The sequence below is a fragment of the Rhinatrema bivittatum genome, chromosome 2, assembly GCF_901001135.1.
Source record: "Rhinatrema bivittatum chromosome 2, aRhiBiv1.1, whole genome shotgun sequence".
In the NCBI taxonomy this organism is placed as follows: domain Eukaryota; kingdom Metazoa; phylum Chordata; class Amphibia; order Gymnophiona; family Rhinatrematidae; genus Rhinatrema; species Rhinatrema bivittatum.
In genome coordinates this window covers 29735908-29763733 of record NC_042616.1, presented here as the reverse complement: position 1 = coordinate 29763733, position 27826 = coordinate 29735908, and the positions used below count along the sequence as shown (strand labels likewise).

The 27826-nt window shown below is 46.5% G+C and overlaps 2 protein-coding genes and 1 long non-coding RNA gene across 4 annotated transcripts in view; 2 read left to right on the top strand and 1 right to left on the bottom strand.

The window, feature by feature from the left end:
• Positions 1-27826, bottom strand: part of LOC115085852 (oocyte zinc finger protein XlCOF6-like) — a 393254-nt gene that overhangs the window by 66066 nt on the left and 299362 nt on the right. The window lies entirely within an intron of this gene.
• The window catches only part of LOC115085891, a 318986-nt gene that overhangs the window by 126445 nt on the left and 164715 nt on the right, over positions 1-27826 (top strand). The window lies entirely within an intron of this gene.
• LOC115085864 (oocyte zinc finger protein XlCOF6-like) lies at positions 423-27601 on the top strand. 2 transcript variants are annotated; one of them, XM_029592383.1, is made up of 4 exons: positions 423-1273; positions 7315-7441; positions 14642-14761; positions 24073-27601. In XM_029592383.1, the coding sequence occupies exons 1-4, from the start codon at positions 1208-1210 to the stop codon at positions 26238-26240; spliced, it is 2481 nt and encodes an 826-aa protein (XP_029448243.1). In that variant the 5' UTR covers positions 423-1207; the 3' UTR covers positions 26241-27601. The 2 variants fall into 2 exon arrangements, with proteins under 2 accessions (XP_029448243.1, XP_029448244.1); XM_029592384.1 differs by having other exon boundaries at positions 425-890.

Below are 27826 nucleotides of genomic sequence, written 5' to 3'. Positions count from 1 at the left end.
TTCTCTTTAGGAAGATCAGCTTGTGATCTGAGAAAATGTGACTTAGAAATCCCTCTGTGTTTTCATCATCAGTGTTGCCAGCTCCTATGTAAGGAAAATTACTGGATTCACCATGAGAAGTCTCCAAAGACTGGTGAAAATCCAGGAGGAGGGGTCATACACAAAGACGCACTAAATCCCTCTCGCTCTCTCTGGCAGGGACCCCTCTGCTCTTGTGCTGCTGCTCCTCTGTTCCCTCTGCCAGGGCTCCCTCCCCGTAACAGCGTGAAACCTTGCTGCCTAGGCTCTCACCAAGAGCTGGCAGAGCTATGCTAGAGAGAGACTGGGCTAAGGCGTCACCTACACGGGGGGGCAGGATTTAGGCGAGAGTCTCTATGGAACTGGTGTGGTCAGAGGCAGCCAAGCAAGGTCAAATTCAAGGGTCAGTCCATAGAAGAGGCAATGAAAGGAGGAGGCCAAGGATCACTGGATGAAACGAGCAAGGTGGGGCTGGAAGCAGGAATGCAGAGAAGCAAACCGCACTACACACGGGACGTAGGAGACCTGCTGCTGGGGCAAAGAGAAGCTATAGGTGGAGCGCTGCCTCCTCTTGTGTGATGTCATCAGTCTGAGCCCTCAGTGTGACGCTTCCCCTGTGCGATGTCATCACTCTGCGCCTGGCAGGAGACGGAGCTGTTCTGCAGATTTGCGGAAGCTGAAAGTCAGATTTAGAGAAGAAACTCCTCCCCCCCCCCCCCAGAGCTCTGCAGCTCTGATTCTCAATTTTATTCAACTCTCTATAAAACAAGAGGCAAACACTCAGCTCTTCCCGAGCTAGAGCGCCCAGTTTATTTCTAATCCTGAAAGCAACAAAAGCAGAGACGAAAATGCCTGCAGGAGCGTCTGCGCAGGTAGGAGATTGCACCCAAATACCTGCTCTCTCTGTATAAACATCAAGAACATAAGAAATGCCAGACTGGGTCAGAGCAATGCTCCATCGAGTCCTGCATCCTGTCTCCCACCGGGTCTGGTGCAGGACACTTGGATATATCTGGCAAATCCCTATAAGAAATTATTTTATGTTGCTCTGTGCAAGAAATAGATTTTGTCCTCTCCACCGGCTAAGTATTTATGGATCTGTGACAGAAGTAGCTGGCAGGGTCAGGCAGGAGAGACTGGTGGCAGTAAGGACCAGTTGCAGAAGTGGTGGTGAAAGCTGACCTATGAGATGACTACACAGAGGAGACTGACAATAGGGAGAAAAAGCATCTGCAGTAGAGCTTGGAACCCAAAGGTAAGAGTTAGAGCACAGGACTGAAAGTAGTGGGATTAGTCATGTAGCTACAGCATTGGTGGAGAAAGATGGCGTGATGTATTGGATGAAGCGTGGGGTCAAAAAAAGGCCAAGGTAGTAGTAAGAAGGTAAGACAATGAAGAGGCAGCCCTATAAACAGCTTCTCATGCAAAAAGATAAAAACAGGAAGCTGCTTGTATCCCTGCCAGCAGATGGAGACAGAAAAAGTTTTACTGGCCCTGCTACATAACCTATTGTGCCTCCTGCAGTCCCTCAGGATTTCTTTGTCTCCAGCAGATGGTAGATGGTGCAAAACCTGCAGTCTAAAAAAAGAAAGGAAAGGAAGATCAGATTTCTTGATTCCTTCCACGGGAGTTGTGAGGTCCTGGTGAGGCCATCCCTCTTGGTTTGAGGGGGGACAAGCAGAAGGTTGGAGACCCTTGTTTTGCTCTGTCCAGAGTTCCGTGGGGCGGTCATCTGGTGGTCCAGAACCCTCAGCCCGCACGAGGCAGCGTGGTGACCTGCTGGCGATCCTGTGCGTTGAACAGGGAAGTTTTCATTTTTCATTTTTTTGCTTTCTTGGGCTGCCTTTAAAGTTGTTTAAAAAAAAAAAAGAGGGCTCTTTGTTTTTATTGCTGATACTGTGGCTGGAAGTGCCCGAGGCTGCAAGGTTGCTGGCTGGTGATCGTCCCAAAGCATGGAAGCAGGCGGGTCTCCTGAGGCATGCAGTTCTGCAGGTGAGGTCAATGGCGTCAAACCACGCAGTTGGAGTGATGCCGCATGGCACTGTATGCTGAGCCGTGGGGGTGGGGGTGGGGTGTCACGGTCACACCTTAATCAACAAGATTTGTACTTCGGGTGTGTTTCTGGTGGGGAGGGTGCATCAGCAGGTCTCTCAGATTTGGTCTCTTCCTTCAGCATGCATGGCCTGGCTCCCCCTTGCAGCGTGGGAGTGGTGGCCATATTGAATTCTGTAATGTGGTCCTCGGCGGCCCAAGGAGAGGCAGATATTTCCCCACCGCATCTGTCCCCGGCTGGGGCAGGCACAGGGATGGATTGGTGGGACTTAGACAGGGATGATTTTCCACTGGATGAAGGAACGGGACTCTGATGAGTCTCAGGCTTTTTCTTTGGAGTTTCTCTTGATGCATAAGGTTTGGGTTTTTTTTTTTTGGCCAAAAAGGCATCAGGGGGCGCTGTCGTTCCCGGTTTTGATCCGTTGGGGGGGGGGGGACCCAAATTGCAGGACAGGCCCGGTCCTTCCAAAAGGAAGCAGGCAGGCAGGATTCGGCATGTGTTGGCCTGTCATCGGCGGCTGATGATCCACAGGGGCATACGGATTATTTCAAGGATCTTGGGGTGACCCCGGGGGAGTCCTTGGGAGCGGATCAATCACAAGAGGCACCCGACCTGGCGGGGGGACCCAGAGGAGGTTCCCTTAGCAGAAGGGGATGATCCCAAGGCGGTTCATCTCTTTCGCAGAAAAGAGTTCTGGCTGTTGATTCTGCAGGTGCTTCAGGAGCTAGGGATCAAAGTGACGCAGGAAGAGTCTGACCTGGAAGATGCATATCCCGGGTTAGATGGTTTGTATGGACCAGCAAAAGCATTTCTCTTTCATAAGTCTGTAAAGAAGCTGGCGGTTCGGCAGTGGGACACTCCAGAGTCTGGGCTGAGAGTTGGCAAAGCTATGGCTAAGCTTTATCCGTTGCTGGAGGAGATCTTGGAACTATTGGCTCTTCCCAAAGTTGAAGCTTGAAGCTTCAGTGTCGGCAATCACCAAGAAAGCGTCTATTCCGGTTCGGCTGCTTTAACGGATGTGCAGGATCGTAAACTGGAGCTTTATTTCAAGAGGATCTTTGAGGTTTCAGCTCTGGGCAGCAGTCTCGTGCAGAGGGCATGTCTGTGTTGGGTCCAGCAGTTGCGGGATTCATAAACTTTGGACGGAGCTGCAGCGCAGCAGGCTGACCGTCTGGAGGCGGTGGTGGCTTATGGAGCTGATGCTTTTTAATGACCTCCATCAGGACGTCTTCCCGAATCATGATGTCTGCGGGGTCTTCTAGATGGTTGTTATGGTTGTGGAACTGGTCAGCGGACTTGTGGTCCAAATCTCAGCTAGGAACTCTTCCTTTTAAGGGAAAGCTTTTAGTTTGGAGAGGACCTGGACAGATAATGAAGCATCTGGGGGAATCCAAGGTGCACAATTTGCCAGAGGATAAGCTGAAGGGTTGGAAGTTTGTTCCTGTGCAGACTAAGTTTTGGGATAATGGGAGATTTTGCCAATCCAAGGGTTCTAGAGGTCCACAGCGGCAGGCCGCATCCAAGAGCTCCATCCTGGGATCGGTCCCTTCGGGCTGGCAGGAGGCTGTCCCGGGACAACTCTGTTACCGGTACAGGGGGGACTACGTCCTCACAATGAAACGAGACTGGTCCACTCTTAGGTTCCAGCAGTCGGAGGGTGTCTGGCACTTTTTTTTCGAGGAGTGGGCCAAGATTTACCATGGACCAGTGAGTTCTAGATGTGGTAAGAGATGGGTATTCTTTAGATTTTGCTCGTTCCATCTGGGATGCTTTTGTCGTGTCCCCTTGCATTCCTCTCACCAAGCAGGTAGTGGTTCGAGGGACGGTGGACCACTTGAAGTAACCAGGGGGCCATAGTGTCAGTTCCATTAGCGGAGCAGAGAACAGGGAGGTAACTCCATCTAGTTCATGGTACCAAAGAAAGAAAAAGTCTTTTCGATCAGTTGTGGATTTAAAAAGGGTAAATGCCGCCCTCAAAGTCCTGCGTTCTCGCATGGAGACTGAGGTCTGTCATCACGGCGGTGTGCAAGGAAGAGTATTTGGCGACTCTAGATCTGACAGAGGCTTCTCGCATATATCTATCAGACAGGAGCACCAGAGGTTTCTGCATTTCTTGATATTAGGGGAGCATCTTCAATTTCGAGCCCTTCCCTTTGGTTTAGCGATGGGGCTGCATACATTCACCAAAGTGATGGTGGTGGAAACCTTAAGAAGGCAGGGGGCGCTGGTGCATCCGTACCTAGCTGACTGGCTCATATGGGCACAGCCGATGCAGAAGGTGCTGCGCCGATTATGGGCGTTAGACTAGGTGGTGAATTTTGCAAAGAGCACAGCTTAACCCAGTGACGAAGCAAACATCCACACTGGAATATCCAAGAACTAAGGGGATAGTTTGCCAGTGATAAAGAGTCCACAGGAAGACGTTCAAATGATAAATGCAATGCAAATCAGTTTTATTTAACAGTTTTCAGAAATGGCAACTGCAGTTCTTTAAGTAAAGCAAGTCCAAGACATGGCCATAGACCCTAAAGAAGCGCAGTGAGGAAGGCTTGTCCGTCTTGAAATCTTAATCTGGTGCTTAGAGGTTTGTGTGAGGCTCTGTTTGAACCACCGTGGAGGGCAACCTTGAAGGACTTGACTCTTAAGGTGGTCTTCCTGGTGGCTATTTGTTCGGCCAGGAGGATTTCAGAGCTCCAGGCCATGATCCATTTTTGCAGATTTCCGAGGTGGGGGTCTCTTTGTGCACGCTGCCTTCTTTTCTGCCAAAGGTGATATCGGAGTTTCATATCAATCAGGTGGTAGAACTACCGGCATTTCCAAGTGTGGATTCCCCCTGCGTCTCGTGCTCGAGAGCTGAGACTTTTGGACGTAAGGCGGGCATCGTTAAGGGACCTGAAAGTCACTAATGAATTTCGTACCGTAGAGAGAGATCCCCACGTTTTACCACTGCAGACACCAAATATGAATCATGATACCAAAGAAGTATGCAGACAAATACTGGCAGGCCAAGACACTGTCTCAGCGGAAAAAAGAGAGACCTTTGCACTGAAGGATACTTTATCAAGATCTGCCTGTTTGTAAGTGCCTCTGTAAATGTAAAGAAGTCAGAAGGGCCATGCAACAATTTTAAGCTCATAAGCAGGAGTCATGGACTGGCCATGCAAGTCCAGAGGTCAGAAAGACCCCCCCACCCTTGGAAGAAGGGGGGCAGTCTGAAACGGAGAAAAACATTCTGGCACACAGCTTGGCATACAGATGTGGCAGTTCTCCCCCCCCCCCCCAAAGAAATGGGGAAGGGGAAAATACCTGCAATGTGACAAAGACCCTCCACCCACCACGTGATTATGCATGAGCTGATGCATATTTATCAGCTGCAAAGTACAAGACAGGGGGATGAACCCTGAGACTGGAACCAGAAAAGCGACCCTGGGGGGCGACCCTGAAAGAAAGAGTGGATCTGAAGCAGACCAGCCCCCACCCCTACTATCGAGGAGGGGAGAATACTAGGTGTGGCCAGGAGAGAGGGGACGCCCGGCTTAGATTTATTTTATTTATTTATTTATAACTTTTATATACCGAGGTTCAATTAACAGAATTAATTATCACTAGATTCAGAGAGTAATATAGAGTCTGAGATGGTGAGGAGCGAAAGCAAGCCCCAGACAGCCCGGCAAGTAGCAGAGCCAGAAGCCCGTCTTCTTCTGGAGCCACCTGCCGGCTCTGCCAGTACCAAGCCCAGGAAGCGAGCCTTCTCCGCTGCCCACATTCTCCAGTCCTCCAGCCAGAGCCTGCTTCAGAGGTGAACAGAGGGAGATCGCCAGAATCAGTACCAGGGGTAAGTAAGTTAGCCATAAGTATTAACAAATTAAGCAGGCTAAGGTTTATGGCATGTCTGTAACCACCCATGATACAGAACCTTCTTTAGGGAAAACTGGTGCATAGTGGCCAGGATGTTAGAGATAAGAATTGCGGTTATCTTCTAAATGCTAAGACCTGCCAAATCTGCCAAATTAAAGTCTAATTCTGAGGAGAATACACGTTGTCTTTTCCTGAACTTAGAATCCTGAAGTAAAGTGGGAGGAGAACTGGAAGTGTCCTGTAGCAGACAGGTCCCTGCATCCCTAAACTTGCTTACAGTACTTTGGATCACCTTTATGACTTTGGAATGGCCCAAAGAAGGGCCGACAAGCTTCCAAAGCTATAATTATGCATTGGATCAGAGAGGCGATCGGTTCAGCGTATATATCTAAGGATCGGCCAGTGCCTGAGGGTTTGAATGCTCATTCGACACGTTTGCAAGCAACCTCTTGGGCTGACGCTTAACAGGTATCTCTGCAGGAGATTTGCATGGCAGCTACTTGGAAGTCACTGCACACTCGCCGGACGCTATCGCTTGGAAGTCGGGGCTCGACTCCCGCAGGTTTTGGTGAGTGTTCTGCAAGCGAGACTCTCCAGGTCCCACCCAGTTTAGGGGGCTGAGGTACATCCCAGGAGTCTGGACTGATTTGGGTATGTACTGGAAAGGTTGGTGCTTACCTGCTAATTGTCGTTCCTGTAATACCACAGATCAGGCCAGAGACCCGCCTGTTGAAAGGGGAGAGAGTTGGCCACTCGTTCTGTTTTGGTTTGTATGTGATGCAGAACTGTTAGTAGTTCACTGTGCTGTTTGTGCTCTTAAATTCTGGGAGAGAGTTTCCAGTTGGTTACAGCAGAACCATCCTCCTGCTCGTTGGGGGAGTGGGATGTTAAACTCTTTGGGTTTATCATCTTGGCTTGGGTACAGGTCAATCCTGAGGGGACTGCAGGTGGCTCACCAGGTTATGTGGCAGTGTCCGTGAAACTTCCTCTGTCTCCATCTGCTGGCAGGGAGGCAAAACGCAGGAGTCTGGACTGATCTGTGGTATTCCAGGAATGAAAATTAGCAGGCAAGGACCAATTTTCCTTTTCTTTAAAATAATCTCGCCTTTCCCCATTTTATGGTGGAACTCTTCACTGCACCTGGGGCACAGAAAAGGCACTTTGGGACTCTCCTGAATGTAAGGAGAGAGATCAGGAGTGATTCAGAGTAAAACATGGTGTCCCAGGTTCTGTGTGTAACTGGAAACCAGTTACTATAGTTCTGCTCTAGGTCTGTGCATTTTGAATTATTTGCACCCAGAAACCTCTCCCCTGCCCTGCTGAGTCCTGGCATTGGGAGGTCTCCTGATGCAGAAGGTGCTGAGTATTTGTGGTTTGTGTTTCAGGTCCCGGTAACCTTTGAGGACGTCTCTGTCTCTTTCTCCCAGGAGGAATGGGGGTATTTAGAAGAATGGCAGAAGGAGCTTTACAAGGAGGTGATGAAGGAGAATTATCAGGCCCTCGAATCACTGGGTAAGGAAGGACATTTGTTAAGAAATTCTTATTTTTCGGAGAGGAGAACAGAATATTATTCCATTATTCAGTGAAGTCAGGCCTTCTGCTTCCGAGTGGGTGATGCATCAAGCCGTAGTCGTCCTCTACCGCTCATTAAGCAGCGTCTGTTGTGCAATATAAGCAATGTTATGCATGGTCCTGCTCCGGTGCCCTCCCTATTACAATGATGTGGTTTGCATGCAATTTCCATACATTAATAATTCATACGCATACAAAGCAGGTCAATTTGATGTTAATATTTTCTCACGGCTGACCAAGAACGTAATATGCCATGATAAAATAACACATGTTGGAAACACATTAAATGTGATGTGGCAGCCCTGAGCCCTTAACGCAGGTCCTGAGGCTCCCACATTGCATTTAAAGTGCCAGCAATCTAAAATAAAACTTGCCACGGCTAAAGAAAAGTTGAGCGGGGATCAAGGCTAACCCCTGGCTCAATCCGGGGCCACCACTTGAGGCAGTCCTGACTCGTTCAAATCCTGAAAAAAGTTGTTGTCACCCCCTAGCACCCTGCCCTGTCAGCGCCATAGTGGGACCCTTCCAGCAAATAGACAATGAAGGCTTAGTGCATCTCGGCCTGAAGTTGGGGCTGGGAATTATGCAGGGGCAGCATTCATTGTCCCCGCGGAGGAATGGGAGTCACGGTCATTGCTCAGGGGTGACACCTAGTGGCTGAATACAGTGCCTATGTTTGCAGGGTTATGGAAGGTGCCTTGGTGTTTGCTCTCCCACAGTCCAGCGCTGTTGCTGCAATGAGCAGATTTGGTGTTTTTAGAGGGATTTTAAATGGGGGGGGGGAAATTCCTAGGTAGCTGGGATTGAAGGCTCACGGTCCCAGATCCAGCTCTGGTTCTGATTGAACTGGAAGTACAAAGGAGCAAGAGAAACGTGCAAAAAGAAAGAGAGGCCAATAATTTATTAATTGTAGTGAGGAGGGGGAAGGGAGGTGGGGGAGGAGTGTAACATGATAGAAAGGGAAAGTATTTCTTAGTAATTGTAGTGAGGAAGAGGAGGGGGATGAGGATAAATGAGGGAGGGAGGTGGGAGAGGAGTGTAACAGGATAGAAAGGGAAAGTATTTCTTAGTAATTGTAGTGAGGAAGAGGAGGGGATGGGGATAAATGAGGGAGGGGAGGTGGGGGAGGAGTGTAACAGGATAGAAAGGGAAAGTATTTCTTAGTAATTGTAGTGAGGAAGAGGAGGGGATGGGGATAAATGAGGGAGGGGAGGTGGGAGAGGAGTGTAAAGGATAGAAAGGGAAAGTATTTCTTAGTAATTGTAGTGAGGAAGAGGAGGGGATGGGATAAATGAGGGAGGGGAGGTGGGGGAGGAGTGTAACAGGATAGAAAGGGAAAGTATTTCTTAGTAATTGTAGTGAGGAAGAAGAGGGGGTTGAGGATAAATGAGGGAGGGAGGTGGGAGAGGAGTGTAACAGGATAGAAAGGGAAAGTATTTCTCAGTTGGGCCTTGTAGTCTGTGCGTCCAAGTTAAGCGGATCCTTTGGTGGCCACACGCTTACTTGTGCACACAAGTGGTGCATTGCTGTGAGTTTGTTTTGCAGCGCTTATCCTAGGGATGCCTAGGTCTTGGGACACCTAGGTGTGAGATGCCTAAGTGTTGGACGCCTAGAATTTTTGGATGTCTTAAAAAAACCCCAAAAACCCACAGCAAGACACATGTTTCCGGTCGCCGCTCACTGAGTGTCAACCAAAATGGCGCCTATACCTATTGAAACCTAAGCGCCTTTCTCTTTGCACCGCCTGTCATGTTCGGGCATCGCAGCCAGGAGTGCCCGCTGACTTGGCGAGCGCTGTTCGGAGGCTGAGGGAGAATTGCCTTCCTCTGATTTCACTGAGCCTGGTTCTTCCCAGCCAGATGTGGGTCTGGGTAAAGACGATTCAGGTGGGGGGAGCCTGATTTTGGAACTCTCCTAACTGGTTCCTCAGCGGGGGACGGTAGCTCAGTGAGTACGACTCAGGTACCTCCCGGTCTGGATGCTTCTACTTTTACATGGGTAGAATGTTTCCTGGGCTTGCAGTCCTCGGCCATGTCCCATGCGCCTGGAGCCGAGGCGCAGGAGAAAACCTTGCCTGGATTTTTAGTTGGGTGCCGGAGTACTCCTGGAGCGGCAGCGGGTCCCCTGGATGGAGATCCGGATGGCATGGATGATGCCAGTCCTGCCTCTCTTGAGGATGGTGACCTTCCCCCTGAGTTAGAACTGTATAGAACTATGCTACGGTTCTTTCAGAAAGATGAACTGCCGGCTCTGATTTCCCAGACCTTGATGATGCTTGGAGTTCCTGGGGCAGATTCTGTGTCTGAGCCAAAGAGAAATCCCCTTTTGGTTTCCTTGCACAAAGCCTCTTATCCTTTCCCAAGATGTAGGCCATTCAAGAATGGATTGATCTTGAGCGGAGCGCCCCAGAGGCTGATTTCAAAGGAGATCGGGTTTTGGAAGGACTGTACCCCCTGGATCCAGTGGTGTGAGGCTGGTTGCATTTGCCAAAAGTGAATGCCCTTGCCTGTGCTGTCTCCAAGCGGACAACTATCCCCGTGGAGGGAGGAGCGGCCTTGAAGGATGTGCATGAAAGAAGGATTGAGGCCATCCTTAAGCATTTGAAGCGGTGGCAATGATCTTGCAGGTCACTTCTTGTTGATCCTTGGTGGCTCGCTTTTGCTTGCTTCTCTCCCAGGAGGTTGATGACTCGGGGGTAAACTCCAGGGCAGTTATGGAGCCGGCCTCTGCCTTCTTGGGGGATGCGGGCTGTGATTTGCTCTGCACTTCAGCCATAGGGACGGCTTCGATAGTAGCGCCAGGCGTCCTTCATGGCTGAGAAATTGGTCGGCCGATGCGACCTCCAAGGCTAACCTCACCAAATTGCCTTTTAAAGGCTCGCTCTTATTTGGGAGCGAGTAGAAGAAACTGGCCAGTAAATGGGGCGAATCACCCATTCCTCATTTGCTGGAGGATAAGAAGCAGATGCTGTGCTTCTTTAACATGAGAGATCGTGCTAGAGGATCCAAGCATTTTCAAACCCTATAGAGGAGCGATCTTACAGAGGACTCGACCCTTCGGTAGGCCTCAGCTCTTTCGTCCCAGACAACTCAGAAGGGGCGTGGGCTCAGATAGTGGAACCTCCCAGAGATAGGGGGGATGCCTGTCTCTCTTTTTTCAGCAGTGGGTTGAAATCACATCAGATCAATGGGTCCTGGAGGTGATAGAAGAAGGATACGTGATGGAGTTTACCAGTGTTCCTTGCGATGTGTTTGTGGAGTCTCCCTGCCACTCCTCGCAGAAGAAGCAGGCAGTGGAGGGTACATTAACAAAGCTCCTCAGCCTGAGGGCTGTAGTTCCAGTACCCACATCTCAAGAAAATGCAGGGTAATATTTGATATTTTTCGTGGTGCCCAAGAAGGAGGGCTCTTTTCTTCCCTTCCTGGATCTCAAAGGTGTCAACAGTCATCTGCGAGTGAAACATTTTTTGCATGGAAACCTTGCACTCTGTGATAATGGCCATGCAGAGGATTTCTAACCTCTCTGGATCTGTCCGAGGCGTATTTTCACATTCCCATCTGATTAGAACCTCAACACTTTCTGCGGTTTGCAGTTCTGGGTGCTACGGCTGAGACGGGATATGATAAAGGTGTTTAAAATCATGAGAGGTCTAGAACAGGTAGATGTGAATCGGTTATTTACTCTTTCGGATAATAGAAAGACTAGGGGGCACTCCATGAAGTGAGCATGGGGCACATTTAAAACTAATCAGAGAAAGTTCTTTTTTACTCAACGCACAATAAAGCTCTGGAATTTGTTGCCAGAGGATGTGGTTCGTGCAGTTAGTATAGCTGTGTTTAAAAAAGGATTGGATAAGTTCTTGGAGGAGAAGTCCATTAGCTGCTATTAATTAAGTTGACTTAGAAAATAGCCACTGCTATTACTAGCAACAGTAACATGGAATAGACTTAGTTTTTGTACTTGCCAGGTTCTTATGGCCTGGATTGGCCACTGTTGGACACAGGATGCTGGGCTTAATGGACCCTTGGTCTGACCCAGCACAGCATGTTCTTATGTACTTACTTTCAGTTTCAGGCACTGCCCTTTGGTCTGACCATCGCTCCCAGGACCTTTTCCAAGGTAATGGTAGTTGTTGTGGCAGAGTTGAAAAAGTATGGGTTCTTGGTAGATCCATTTTTAGACAGTTGGCTGATTCAAGCCAAGTCGCTGGACGAGAGCTGCCTGGTGACTTGCAAGGTAACAGAATGTTAGGAATTATTAGGAAGGGAATGGTTAATAAAACGGAAAACGTCATAGTGCCTCTGTATTGCTCCATGGTGAGACTGCACCTTGAATACTGTGTACAATTCTGGTCGCCGCATCTCAAAAAAGATATAGTTGCGATGGAGAAGGTATAGAGAAGGGCAACCAAAATGATAAAGGGGATGGAACAGCTCCCCTATGAGGAAAGGCTGAAGAGGTTAGGGCTGTTCAGCTTGGAGAAGAGACGGCTGAGGGGGGATATGATAGAGGTCTTTAAGATCATGAGAGGTCTTGAACGAGTAGATGTGAATGGGTTATTTACACTTTCGGATAATAGAAGGACTAGGGGGCACTCCATGAAGTTAGCAAGTAGCACATTTAAGACTAATCGGAGAAAATTCTTTTTCACTCAACGCACAATAAAGCTCTGGAATTTGTTGCCAGAGGATGCAGTTAGTGTAGCTGGGTTCAAAAAAGGTTTGGATAAGTTCTTGGAGGAGAAGTCCATTAATTGCTATAAATCAAGTTTACTTAGGGAATAGCCACTGCTATTAATTGCATCAGTAGCATGGGATCTTCTTAGTGTTTGGGAAATTGCCAGGTTCTTGTGGCCTGGTTTGGCTTCTGTTGGAAACAGGATGCTGGGCTTGATGGACCCTTGGTCTGACCCAGCATGGCAAGTTCTTATAAGGTGATCTCCCTGTTGCTGGAGCTCGACTGGATGGTGAACCTGGCAAGAGTAGTCATCACCCTGCTCAGTCATTGGAATACCTTGGGGTTCGCTTTGACACAAAGCTGGGCAAGGTTTTCCTGCTGGAAGCTCGTATTCAGAAGTTGCTGGGCAGCTCTGTCTGTTGATGAACATTCTTGAGTCTGACCGTCTGGTCTTACCTGCGAGTACTTGACTTAATGGTGGCAACCCTGGAAGTGGTACTGTGGGCGAGGGTGCATATGCATCCTATACAGCGCTGCCTGCTGTCTCAGTGGAACCCGCAGTCTCAGGACTATTCGATTCAGCTCCACCTGCCGATGGAGGTCTCCTCCCAACTGCAGTGGTGGCTACAGGCAGATCATCTAAGGAGGGGAATCTTCCAAGCCCCACCGGACTGGCTAGTTCTGACAATGGATGCGAGACTCCTTGGTTGGGGAGCTCACTGTCAGAAGCTGACAGTGCAAGGGCACTGGAGTGCAGAAGAGTCTCTCTGGAACATCAATCGGCTGGAAGCCAGGACGGTCCGGTTGGCATGTTTACAGTTTGGCGACAGGCTGCAAGGTTGATCGGTCCGAATAATGTCAGACAACGCAATGACTGTGGCTTACATCAATTGGCAGGGAGGTACCAAGAGCCAGCAAGAGTTGCAGGAAAGAGACCAACTTATGGAATGGGCAGAAGTGCATCTCCAGATGATCTCAGCCTCGCACAAAGCAGGAAAAGACAATGTAAGAGCAGATCTTCTCAGCAGGGAGCGTCTGGACCCAGGAGAGTGGGCGTTGTCAGAAGAGGCATTTCAGCTGATTCTGGACTCCTGGGGTCTTCCGTTCCTAAACCTCCTGGCGACCTCACACTATGCGAAGGTTCTGTGATTCTTCAGCCACGGAGAGATCCGAAGTCATTGGGGATCGATGCCCTAGTGCAGGAGTGGCCGGAAGTCAAGTTGCTGTGTGCCTTTCCTCAATGGCCCATATTAGGTGGTACAGCTGTGTACTGTTCCTTCCTTTTTACTGAAGGTGGTCACTGAGTTTCACTTGAATCAGTCCATCTCCCTGCCGTCTCTGGACACAGAGAGAGAGACGTACAGGAGTTTCGTCTGTTGCGACCCTTGGAGGTCAAAAGACATATTGTCAGATATCTGGAGGTTACCGAGCTTATGTGGAAGTCGGATCGCCTGTTTGACCTTCATGGTGGTACTAGACAGGGAAAGCCGGCCCCATGGGCTACCATAGCTCGCTGGATTAAGGAGGTAGTCACAGCCACGTATGTGGATGCTGGGAAGCTGTTATCTAGTCAGGTCAGGGCTCATTCCACTAGGGCTCAGGCAGTGTCATGGGCAGAAGTTAGATTGTTGTCCCCTGTCGACATTTGCCGAGCTGCGATGTGGTCCTCCTTACACACCTTTTCCAGGTATTATCAATTGGTTGTGCAAGACTGGGAGGACGAGGCCTTTGCACGTGTGGTTTTGTCTGGACCACGGGCAGCCTCCCGCCCTATTCAGGAGAGATTGGGTACATCCCACTGGTTCTGGATTCATCTGACTGGACTCTAAGAAATGAGAAATTACTACTTACCCGATAATTTCCTTTTCTTTAGGACAGTCAGATGAATCAATCTTTCCTCCCGTGGCTGCTGAATGATTGTAGTATGGGCCTCTGGTGTGATTATGTGTGACAGGGATTACTGGTAAGTTTTCATCCAGTCCCCAGACTTATGTTTATTCATTCTTGTCTGAGCTCAGTGTTGCTGTTGGCTGAGTATTGAAATGGTTTTCTGTTTTTTTTGTTTTTTTTTAATTTATATTTTATTGAGTTATAACATTTAGTTACAAATACAATAAACGGTTTTCTGTTTTTTAATAAGTTTTTTGCCAGTCTGTCCACTGTTGCTTTTGAAGAGAATACTGGGCAGGCTGATATCACTGCAGGGTATTTGTACTGTCACGTCACTTTGCTCCGTCTCCATCTGCTGGCAGAGGTGCATAACCACTTGTTCTGGATTCATCTGACTATGCTAAAGATAAGGTAAGTAGTAATTTCTCATTCTGATAGACTGGTGCAGCCCACAAGGTATCTGAATGTCTCTCTCAATGCATCTTTCCCTTCAGTGCAATCCTCCTGCAGAAAATGAGCAGTGATATTATACTGAGTGACTGTGAGAAACCTAATGCAGTGCTCTTACCCCAGGAACAGGCTCCCCGACCATCACCCCTGAGATTATATCCCACATTGAGCGAGGGGAAGAGCCGTACATCAGGGATGAGCCGGGATCAGAGGAAGGAGGCACTGGGAAAAGCAGCTGCTCAGGTGAGTGCAGGAATAAGAGGGAGCGGGGTCAGACTGCTGAGCTGGAGAGTGGAAGTGCAGAGACCCCTTCACAAGCTCCTCTGCAGATCTCTGGAATCACTCACAGGGTTTCTGTGACAGGCAGTGCTTGTGTCTGGGTCATTTATTCATATTCAGGTACCCAAAGCCGCAGAGTGAGTGATTTACATAACATGATCTGTCCCCAGAATCCCTCTTTTCTTTACAGCCAGACCAGTCCAGACACTTGGGACTCTTCCTCCTGTGAGCAGACGGAGGTAGAGGACAAGAATTAACTAAACTGATATCAACCTGTGAGTAGTCAGGAGCTGCGGAGAGCACATCAGTTGTTCTCTGCCTCCAGCAGATGTTGCGTCAACGGCCATTGTAAGGTTGATTTCCCCTGGGATGGATCCAGACCAAGATGGGGAAGAAGGCCAATGGTCTGGCTGACTGATCTTCCAAAGCCAGGAGAACTGGGACTTCTCTGGATCCTGGAGCAAGCTTTCTGCTTGAAGGAGAACAAATCAAAGGAAGTCGCTCTTCAGCTCCAGTCCTTTATTGATTTTAATTGTCTCTCAATTCAAGTTAGACGTTCAAGAGACCTTGAATTAAAGAGCACAAATCAGTCAACACAATATAATTCCACAAAGAAATGCAATATAATAAGACCAAAAAAAGTGACATGATTGCTTTTAATTAGTGCCCTGAATTAGGGGAAAATGAGGGCACAGGAAAGATGAGTATTTTGACTCTGAGAGTCTGGTCAGACATGGACTTAAAAAAATACAAATACAAAAGTGGTTACAGGACGAGGGAGTGCTTGGTGGTGAAGGCTTGTGCCCTCTCCCCCCTGTAGCCTGAGACCTGTTTTTGCTTTCGGCCGTGGTTAGAGCGCAGGCTCCAAATGAGGAGGCCAGGGGTCAAGTCCCACTGTCGCTCCTTGTGACCTTGGGCAAGTCCCTTTGCCCTCCATTGCCTCAGGTACAAAAACTTAGACTGTAAGCCCTCTGGGTACAGGGAAAATACCTGAATGTAATCTGCTGTGAAAAGTGGAATATAAAAGTCAAAATAAATAGAATAAGAGTAGCAGATTCTGCATTGGCCGCCCAGAGGAACATGGATCTGGGGCTCCATTTGACGGATAAAGACCGAGGGACAATTTGAAAAGGCTGCAGCTGAAGGACTGAACTAACATGTGAATTGGTAAGGAGAACTTACAAATGTCCTCTTTGTTTTGCTAAATGTTCCCGTCCTCGCCTCAGCTCCGCCGGAGGGGCTGTGGGGCGGGAGGGACATAGCGTGTGTCTCTGCTTGGCAGGAGTGTGTTCTGGTGCCGAGTTTCTGGAAGCGGGTGGAATGGATTTACTGGGACCCCATGTGAATCTTCTGCCAGTAACGTGCCTTCCCTGTACATACCAGGATCAGTCCAGACACCTGGGTTATGCCTCCGCACCAGCAGGTGGAGACAGAGCAAAACTTTGATGGGCTCTGTCATATACCAGGGAGCCACCCACAGCCTCTCAGTCTTACTCTGTCTCCAGCAGTTGGAAGGTGCAAAACCCACAGTCTCTGGAGACTCCTGTCTGGCTTAGTTTAGTTTAGTCAGGATTGGTCTCTTTCTTTCTTTACGCGAGGTTTAAAAAAAAAAAAAAAAAAAAAGAAGAAGAAGAGAAGAGGATAGAGAAGTCTTCAGATCCTGGTTGCTGAAAGCCTCCCAGGGGGTTAGAAGGTTCCGAGGGGACCATCCTCCCTGGTTGAGGCCGCTGCTCAGGGTCGAGGACCCGAACCCTTGAGGGTAGCAGGGTCGGGGGTGATACCGGGGAGCCCGGCTCACACATCCCGCACTGGAGCAGGAGGTCCAGCACCAAGGACAACGATCGGCAAGTGCTACGCTGTAAAAAAAAAAAAAAAAAAAGTTTGTTTTTATTTCGGTTGTGTGCGCCGGCTCTCCGCTTTGGTCGCGGATGGTTTTCTGTTTTGTTTTATTTGCAGTTTGGTCGCAGTTTCTCAGAGCGGGGGGGGGGGCCAGATGCCGCGGAGGTCATCGGGCCACGCGGCCGGCTCGGCGTGCACGCGCGCGTCTCTCGTGCGACGGCCTGGGTTCGGGATGCTTGCAGGGAGACGAGGGCTCTTCCATTTTAGGTCCGGGGGGGTCGGATGCGAGTGCCACGGTCGCCGGGGAGCACAGGACCGCCTGAGGCAGGGCTGATTGTGTACAATGTAACGTCCCACTACTGCCGGGACAGTCTTGCCTCTCCTGATAGAGCAGTCCTGCACTCTGTATTTTCACTATCGTCTGCTCTTCATGGTAGAGTCCACATTGTTTACAAAGTAACTGCTTCACTGCAACCCCAGCTCAGACCTGCCCCAGATCATGGCTAACTTATCCCGCTATCTGCGGAAAACACAATTTACAATCGGCAAACTTGCTTTCCAGTCTTGGACAGGGCACGTTCACAGTCCCTGTCCTCATCTTGATAACTTTTACTCAAATGCATTGCACTGCTTATCCTCAGACAAGACACTCCAGTTGCAAGATAGGTGACAAAATCTCCTGCAATAAATCTCCCCTCAGTGTTAAATGATGGACAATCCATCTATAGATAGTACAGCGCTAAAAATTGTAGGTTCCTTGTAGAAGAAAGAATGAATCAAGACTTTGATTAAATCTTGATTCATAGTCACTTCTACAAGGACCCTACAATTCTTAGCTCTGTACTATCTCTATATAGTTTATTACCAGTGAGGGTACCGCTCATCTCCTCCACTTTATTGCTTGTTAATTGATAACACTTTTCTCTCCTGTTCTCTGCAATATGAAGGCTTGGGGTCTGGGTGTACAGATCCCTTTTCTCTTTTCCCTGCATGATTTGGGCTTACAGAGTCCTTTAAAGTCTCTTCCTTTTACTTGCTGCCCTCTGCTCTTCTGTAGGGCCTCTCTTTTGGGTACTGAGACATCATTCAGATCCTTCTCCTCTCCTGGTCTCGGGTTCAGAGCTCACCGCGTGTCCATGGGGCTGCGTGAGCGCTCGCTCTGTTTTTATGCTCTGAAGGGTTCGGCCCAGCTCTGTCTGATCTTTCCCTTCCTCGGGGAATCCATGACACCTTCATTTTCCCGGTGATAGTAGGCTGAATTAGCCATGTGTTGTCGCGTGACCGGCAGGCGGAGCTTCTCCTAGAGTGCAGAGTTTTGAACTCTGTGTAACTGCGCGGTGAGGTTCCTGCGCGATTGCTTGATTTACCTCACTCTCTTTTTTTCCGCGAGCAGGACTGCACGCGGGCAGTTTTTTCTCCTCTCCTCGTCTCTTCAATTTTTGAATTTTTTCGGGCTTTTCAATATTTTTTCGAGTTAGCGATGGCTCCGAAACCATCGAGCTTTAAATATTGCCAATGCGGCAAAACTATGTCCATCACTGATGGACATAATTATTGTTACATTTGTTTGAGCCCAGAGCACAACACAGCCTCTTGCAGAGACTGTGGTCGGATGTCGCCTCGGGCCCGAAGACAGCGTGCCGACAAAATCGCGCGTCTACGGTCCCCTCATTCTTCGCCGGGCCCGGCAAAGAAAATAAAAAAGACACCGCCAAGAAGATCAACTTCGTTGGAAGGGGACTCAGCCAGGTCGGTGCCACCACCAGAGCCGCGAAGGGAGATCGAGGTTTCGACTCCCTTGACAGATAAGTCAGCTGCACCGTTGAGGACACAGGGCTCTGTGCCCCCTCGTTCCCGTTCCTCGACGCCAAAGCACTCAGAGCACGGGAAAAGCAAAAGTAGCCACACGAAGCACGTTGCAACGGTGCATGCCGCATCACGGCGCAAGGCGATCTCACGGAGCTGCGACGCACGGCGCATCTCATGGCACATCGATGCCACGACTTATTCAGGACGCCGTTTTGAGACCAGGTGCTGCAGACGGTGCTTCGGGGAGGGCTACTTTGCTATCTGGATCATCCCAACACAAGCTTCAGAAAAGAAAACATGTTCGCCATCACCATCGTGGTATTACAAAGCGTATAAAACATCAGGACCCACCTATGGCTCCACTTCTGACCTCTCCCCAAAATGCACCTCAACGTGAGCACCATCTCAAACAGAAGGCCAAGACAAAACATCTACAAATGGCTGAATCACCACATACAGATTCTGATGTAGAGATAGTTCACTTCTCTATTAATCAATCGTCAGAGGGGGAGAGTTCTCAATCTGATTGATCCTCTTCTATGAGATCTCAGTCAAGTCACCATATGGAACCAAATCCCCCTTCTCAGGATTTCTCTCTAGGGGCACTATCCCCTCCTTCAGAACCATTTCCTACTCCTTCACATCACACACTAGCTTCAAAGGCGATGTCACAAATTTCTCTTGCTTTGACGTCTTTTTTTCCATGATCTCGATGAGATACATCCACGGGATCTGGGTTCACAATCTCCAATTTCTACACCACATATCCCAGCAGTCCCGCCACCAAAGCAAAGAGAAAAATCAATTCCAGTTCTGGATCGATCAGATTCTCCACATTCACAATGGTCTATGTCGTCCCCTTCGTCATCTAAGGGTTTTCCATCAGACCCTCCCGAGGGCCTTCCCGAACCATATTCTCCTCCCGAGAATCTATCCTACGCTAAATTTATAGAAAAAGTAGGATCTCTACTAAACATTGAAACAGGAAAACTTCCTGACCCTCGAGCGGAAATTCTCGGCATTCTGAAGATATTTGAAATGCCGCCTGAACCAACTGCCTTATCACCACATGCTGTGTTGGATGCGGTATTACATAAGATTGGGAAAAATCCTTTTCTACCTCGGCGGCCTCAAGGAAAACAAATTTAAAATACAGGATGTGAAATTCCACAATATATGACTCCACTCAGTTACCCCATAACTCAGTAGTGGTGGAATCGTCACTGTTACGAGTCAAAAGATCAAAACTCCATGCAAATTCACCACAGGGAAGGATCATAATCCCTGGATGATTTTGGCCGTAAGGTCTATCACTTCTCCATGCTGGCCACGAAGATACAACACCATCAGTTTTTATGTAATACAGTATCTCTTCGAATGTTTACAGAAATTACGTCCAATATGTGTGGTGGCTGATAATTCCTTACCACAACCATTCACAGACATGGAGGAGGGTCTCAGACACTTACTCTGTTCAGTTTATGAGTCATTTGAATCATCGGCTCTTTCCTCAGCGACGGCAATAGCAGCACGTTGCATGGCATGGTTAAGGGCTAGTTCTATAAGGGATGATGACAAATTGGTGGATATTCCTTGTTTGGGGGACAATCTGTTTGGTACCATGTTTGGTGAAACGGTAACCCTTCTTAAAGAGCAGAATTCGGCAGTACAATCCCTGACGTCTGCAGACCTGCATTCTTCTTCTAAAAGATTTTATCCTTCATACCGAAGAAGACCTTATGGATTGGCACCCTTTAGATCGTATAACATGTAGAGATCTCAGTATTATCAACACCAGTGATACCAACCACAACCACAGGCATCTCGTGGGTGACCTCGCCAACCACGTCCACCAAAACCAACTCCAGCAGCACCACCAAAACCAGCACAGTCTTTTTGAGTTACCCAGAGCCACTTCCACCCCACTACATAGGGGGCCACCTTCAGCTTTTTTATTCCAGCTGGGAGGACATTACTTCGGATCGCTGGGTGCTAAACATCAAAGAAGACGGTTACAGATTAAATCTGATAACTGTTCCCACACTTCTGCAAATTTCCTCTCTCATGATCATATCAAATTATTCAACAGATCTACAGGAACAGTTAGTGAGTCTGCAGGCGCAGAATTCCATCAGAGTTCTTCCAACTCCATTACAAAATCGGGGATTTTACTCCCCATATTTTCTCATGCCAAAAACGTCAGGAGGTCTTCGACCCATCTTAGATTTGAGAAATCTCAACAAACACATTCAAAAAGAGAAATTCAAGATGACATCTCTCAAGAGTATCCTACCCCTTCTGCAACCCAACGACTGGCTATGCTCCATAGACCTGAAGGATGCTTATTCCCATATACCCATGCACCCTTCCTCCTGGCAATACCTATGTTTCCAAGTTCAGAACATACATTACCAGTTCAGAGTCCTACCCTTTGGCCTTTCCTCAGCCCCGAGGGTGTTCACAAAATGCTTAGCGGTGGTGGTGGCTCATCTCCGGCAGTTCTCGATACAGATATTTCCCTATCTCGATGACTGGCTGTTGGTAGCCTCGGATCAGACTACTTTAAAAACTCATGCATTCCAAACAATCAATTGTTTTCAGAAGCTGGGATTCATAATAAATTATGAAAAATCCCACCTTCAACCTACTCAAGCTCTACAATTCATTGGCGCCCTCATCAACACAGTACATCAGAGGGCGTACCTACCACACGACAGGATACAAACTCTGTCCTCTGTGGCTCAACGTCTATCCAATCAATCTCGGGCATTGGCATGACAGATTCTTCAACTGTTGGGTCATATGGCAGCTGTCATCCATGTAATCCCATACACAAGACTCCATGTGTGTCGTCTACAATGGGGTCTCAAGAACCAGTGGTCACAGTTCTGGCAACAACTGTCAACCAGAGTGCGCATAACCAGACAAATGCGAATAGACATTCAATGGTGGATGAATATCAACCACCTGAACTCAGGAGCACCGTTCCAGCGACCTCCTTATCAAGTCACTCTCACTACGAATGCCTCACGAAAGGGCTGGGGAGCTCATCTAAACAACTTAAAGACTCAGGGCCATTGGTCTCTACGGGAGTCCAAATTTCAAATCAATCTCATTGAACTTTGAGCCATTTGGAAAGCACTTCAAACCTTCTCGACCACTCTTCGGGGAAAACATATCATGGTATACACAGACAACGAAGTAGCCATGTTTTATATAAACAAAGAAGGAGGGTCAGATTCCTGGATCCTCTGTCGAGAAACGCTTCGCATTCTGACGTGGGCAGTATCCAACCAAGTCTCGATACAAGCCACTTACCTTCCCGGCCTCAACAATGTAACAGCGGATCACCTCAGCAGAATTTTCCATCCACACTAATGGACTTTGAACTGGGATGTAGTGGCCAACATACAGCTTTTCGCCATACTCAAAATGGACTGCCTATTTCCAACCACCCATTAATTTCCAGATTCTTGCATGGTATTCTACATCTGAGACCATCAGTCATGAAACCACCGGTTCCATGGAATCTCAATATCATACTGGAACAACTAATGTTACCTCCTTTCGAACCTCTAGACGCCTGTCATATCAAATACCTCACTTGGAAAACAGTTTTCTTAGTAGCGGTAACATCAGCAAGGAGAGTAAGTGAATTACAAGCACTAGTTCACTAATCCCCATATTTACAATTCTTTCATAACAAAGTCACACTTCGTCCTCATCCCACCTTCCTCCCGAAAGTGGTATCTGCATTTCATATCAACCAGACCATTACTCTACCGATTTTCAAGCCAAAACCTCATCAGAATGACAGAGATAAACTTCTCCACACCTTAGACTGTAAAAGAGCATTGGCTTATTACAAACAAAGAACTCATTCGGAATCCAGACCATCTCATTTATTCCTCTCTTTTAATCCAAACTCTCCTAACCAAGCAGTCTCCAAACGAACTCTGGCTAGTTGGTTATCCCAATGCATTACCTTTTGCTACAATAAGCGTAATCTACCACTACAAATGACACCAAAGGCACACCAAATAAGAGCAACTGCAACATCAGTCGCCCACTACAGAAACGTTTCACTGATAGACATTTGCAAGGCCGCAACTTGGTCTTCTTTACACACTTTCACTGTACACTACTGCTTACAACAGCAGAGTGCTTCTGATGCAGCCGTGGGCTCGGCAATCCTGCCAAACATGACACAAAGATAAGACTGTCTACTGTATAAAGACTTAAGGGTGGCGTCCTAACCTACAAACAAACATCTAGACACCACCCGGGAGCTTGGGACTCCAGACAGCATGGCTAATTCAGCCCTGCTATCACCGGGAAAAAGCAAGTTTGCTTACCGTAAACAGTGTTTCCGTAGATAGCAGGATGAATCAGCCATGCGATCCCTCCCACCTCCCTAGACAGTCTACACAAATACACAAAATACTTTTTACGTTCTATATTCTTCTCGCTTTGAAAGAAGAGACTGAGGTAAATCAAGCAATCGCGCGGGAACCTCACCGCGCAGACACACAGAGTTCAAAACTCTGCACTCTAGGAGAAGCTCCGCCTGCCGGTCGCGCAATGATGCTCCCAGACAGCATGGCTAATTCATTCGGCTATCTACGGAAACACCGTTTACGGTAAGCAAACTTGCTTTTCCCTGCACTTCCCCAGCGCGAGGGCAGACGCGTCACGGCAATGATTGAGCTCAGAGATAATGTCCAGTCCCTACTTATAGCGGCTTCTGCTTCCTCTTACTCCTGCCCTGGGACTCGTCAGGGGTCAGGGATCAGCTCTGTCCTGTTCTATATAGAACGTACTTTATTTATAGAGAAATAGAAATCATGGTACAGTATTTCTTTCAGATTTAGATTTCTTATCATTGGTAGCTCAAAGTGTTACATTCAGGTATCTTTGGTATTTCCCCGTCTTCAGAGAGTTTAGAGTGTAAGGGGCCTATTTACTAAAGGTTTTCTGCTAAATGTTGTAGTCCATTGGCCTTACAGAAGCTGCAGCTGATCCGGTCTCTGCTGCCTGTTTCAGTGTCAGAGAGAGTGTATCATTCCTGTTCTTAAGGAGCTTCCCTGGCTCTGCTGTCAGTGTCAGAGAGAGGGCATCACTCCTGTTCTTAAGGAGCTTCCCCAGCTCCTGGTTTCTTTTTGGACCCAGTTTTTTCGGCCTTGCACAACCTCTGTCCCTTCTTATCATGTTGATCCACTCCAGTGCTCTCATTGGGATCAGGAGCTGGGCTTTGCTCTGGCTGCCATCCATAAAAAAAATCCAATTCCTGGGATCTGGCAAATGTCACTTTCTTATCCTCGCCTTTATCACAGGTCTATATAAACACAATTTAAGTTACTTTACAAAGTGGTTTTAGTTTTCTGTGAGTTACATAAAGCAACATTCTGAGAATTTTATACACCTGATGGTGTTGAGATGTTTAGCCTTCGGCTTCTTAGACCCAGAGATCTGCTCTAGTTCATCCCAGAATGCTGCAGAAAGGAGGTGACATGGCTGCTTTTCGCCCCTGTTCCCTCTGAGGTGGTTAATGCTGAGAAAACCCCGACCATTAACACTGTGAGTCTCCCTGACATTAAGTAATGTCTGCCCTTTATTTTATTTTCCAGAGGTGGATGAGTCTAAGAGAAGAGGTAAGGAGACACATCCTGAGGACCCCATTAAACATCTGGAATTGACAAAAACTGTATCAGAGGAAGATGAAGCAGATACCTGCCCATGTTGTGACTGGGAGGAAAACTACTGGAATCAGTGCAAGTCAAAGGAAAGGCTGAGAAACCCAATAGGAGACTCCACTGAGAATGTGACTCCCTGTGAGCAAAGTACACATCAACCGAGAGAATATACTGGGTTGAGACCCTTTTCATGCAGTGAAACTACAAGTAAAGTAATATTAAATGTTCACCAGAAGATTCATACAATAGAGAAAGCATTTCCATGTAATAAAGGTAATAAATGTTTTATTTATCCATCACAACTGAAAATCCACTCACAAGAAAAGCAGAGTAAGGACTATGATAAAACCTTCAATGGGAAAATAAACATTAAAAGGCATGAAAGAATCCCCATAAGAGAGAAACCATTTACAGCCAGCGTGTGTGATAAAAGCTTCTGTAAGAAATCAGAACTAAAAAAACATGAAAGGAACCACACACTAGTGAAATCACTTAAATGCACTGATTGTGATAAAAGCTTCAGGTTTTTTTCAGAGCTGACAAATCATGCAAGGATCCACACAGGAGAGAAACCATTTACATGCAGTGAATGTAATAAAAGCTTCAGTAATAAATCAAAACTGAAAAGTCATATGAGAGTCCACTTAGGAGAGAAACCATTTACCTGCTCTGAATGTGATAAAAGCTTCAGCGGAAAATCAGTATTGAAAAATCATGAAAGGATCCACACAGGAGAGAAACCATTTATATGCAGAGAGTGTGATAAAAGCTTCAGGTTTTGTTCAAATCTGAAAAGCCATGAAAAAATCCACAAGGGCGATAAACCATTTACATGCTCTAAATGCAATAAAAGCTTCAGTGGGAAATCAGTACTGAAAAATCATGAAAGAATTCACACAGGAGAGAAACCATTTGCATGCTCTGAGTGTATTAAAAGATTCAGTCACAAATCAAAACTGATAAGGCATGAAAGGATTCACACAGGAGAGAAACCATTTACATGCACTGAATGTGATAAATGCTTCAGTGGGAAATCAGAACTGAAAGATCATGAAAGGATCCATACAGGAGAGAAACCTTTTACATGCAGAGTGTGTGATAAAAGCTTCCGTATGAAATCCGAACTGAAAAACCATGAATGGATCCACTCAGGAGAGAAACCATTTACATGCACGGAGTGTGATAAAACTTTCTTATTGAAATCTGAACTGAAAAAACATGAAAGGATCCACACTGGAGAGAAACCATTTACATGCAGTGAGTGTGATAAAAGCTTCAGATTTTCTTCAAACCTGACAAGTCATGCAACAATTCACACAGGAGAGAAACCATTTATATGCAGTGAGTGTGATAAAAGGTTCAGTAATAAATCAAAACTGAAAAGTCATATCAGAATCCACTCAGGAGAGAAACCATTTACATGCTCTGAATGTGATAAAAGTTTCAGTGGGAAAGCAGAACTGAAAATTCATGAAAGGATCCACACAGGAGAAAAACCATTTACATGCAGAGAGTGTGATAAAAGCTTCAGGTTTTGTTCAAACTTGAAAAACCATGAAAGGATCCACACAGGAGAGAAACCATTTACATGCTCTGAATGTGATAAAAGCTTCAGTGGGAAATCGGTACTGAAAAATCATGAAAGGATTCACAAAGGAGAAAAACCATTTAAATGCTCTGAGTGTAATAAAAGTTTCAGTCATAAATCAAAACTGATAAGGCATGAAAGGATCCACACAGGAGAAAAACCATTTAAATGTGCTGAATGTTGTAAAAGCTTCAGTGGGAAATCAGAACTGAAAGATCATGAAAGAATCCACACAGGAGAAAAGCCTTTTTTATGCACTAAGTGTGATAAAAGCTTCCGTGTGAAATCAGAACTGAAAAATCATGAATGGCTCCACTCGAGAGAGAAACCGTTTACATGCACTGAGTGTGATAAAAGCTTTCGTTTGAAATCAGAATTGAAAAACCATGAAAGAATTCACACAGGAGAGAAACCATTTACTTGCACTGAGTGTGATAAATGCTTCAGGTTTTCTTCAAATTTGATCAGTCATGCGAGGATCCACACAGGAAAGGAGACCATTTATATGCACTGAATGAGATAAAAGCTTCAGTAATAAATCAAAACTGAAAATGTCATATAATAATCCACTCAAGAGAGAAACCATTTACATGCTTTGAATGTGATAAAAACTTCAGTGGGAAATCAGAACTGGAACTTCATGAAAGGAGCTACACAGGAGAGAAACCATTTACCTGCTCTAAGTGTTATAAAAGCTTCAGATGGGTGGAAAAAATATATTTATTGTCTAAACAGCCTAAAAAATAAATGTATATTCAAATTTGAAAAGACATTGCAAGCTTACCAAATCTGGAGAACTGCTCAAAATACATGTAAACCGCTGGTTTCAGCTGCTCAGATGATATTGTATATTTATCTCAGTGATATTGTATATTTACAGAGGTATTAGGTGACATGGCTGGTTCACAGCTTTACTCTTTATTCTCCGTATCTCTGGTTTACATTTATGAGTATGATGCATGTGTAAGTGGAAGAGAGGGATAGGGAAGAAAGGGCTATAAAAGTTGGATTCATAAAGGGCAAACCACCATATAAGTTACACCTAATCAGCTATAGGGATACCTTGTTATATAAAATACAATGATTGTTATAACATTCTAACATTATACTGTGTTTACATTACTTTGACAGCACCCTTGATGTATATGGTTTGCTGTATATTTTATTCTATTTAATAAAAAAACTTTAAATATCAAAAAATAAATGCTTCAGATCAAAACAGGGACTGAAAATGCACGAAAGGTTCAACGCAGGTGAGAATCAGATGGAGTAAGTGTCTCTCACCAAATCTTCTTGAGTTCCTTTACATGCTTGATTTACTAAACATTTTTCCCATAGACACAGAAAGAGAGATGAGCCTTAGTAAATCAGTCCCTAAGTTTGATCGGGCCAAAGATCTATCCTACAGATAGCCGTCTATATTCAGAAGTGTGGATGCACTATTGAATCTGCCTCCTAAGTTAGCTGGTTGTGGAAAAATTATTTAATGAGTTATTTAGTTTATGTGAAGAATTTTGTGCGCAATAGAAATTAGTGGAGCAAAGATAATCACTAAAATTGCTAGTTTAATTGCTTGACATAAGGCTTATAAGTTCTGAGAATAAATTATGCCATTTTTCTTAGCCTGTTTGTAACAAGAAACAAACTGAAATCAGAGAAAAAAACAGATCTGAAGAAAAAAGCTTGTGGATATTAAGTGCCTGTGGAACTGTTCCTGATTTTCCAGCACTGAGTTTCCGTTTTTCCCAATATATATAAGACTCACACTGGAAGCTGTGAGGGGAAGTATCTTTGTATATATTCTTTAATGCAAAACTCTAATCGTGCGTGCTTTTGTTGCTTATTCTCAGACTTGTAAGTAAAAACATCTGTACTTTGTAAATATGTGAGTTCTGTATTCTGTGATGCTTAACCAACCACTCAGCCCATCATTTGCATTTGGCACTAATGACAGGATATTACGTCATAGAATTACATTTTTGCTTGTTGATTGTTAAGTAATCATGTTTAAGAAAATTAAGTCTGCTAAACATACACGGTTGCTTCCAGGCTGGTTCCCGCATCAACCATGGTTTTGTGTAGCAAAGCATCTTGCTAGCT

What these genes read in the sequence shown, in the direction of transcription:
- LOC115085864 (XM_029592383.1), top strand. Translation starts at nt 1,208, where the DNA reads ATGACTACACAGAGGAGACTGACAATAGGGAGAAAAAGCATCTGCAGT. An exon ending in TCAGGCCCTCGAATCACTGG is followed by an intron (nt 7,442 to 14,641) that starts GTAAGGAAGGAC and finishes CTCTTACCCCAG; the next exon opens with GAACAGGCTCCCCGACCATC. An exon ending in TGGGAAAAGCAGCTGCTCAG is followed by an intron (nt 14,762 to 24,072) that starts GTGAGTGCAGGA and finishes TTTATTTTCCAG; the next exon opens with AGGTGGATGAGTCTAAGAGA.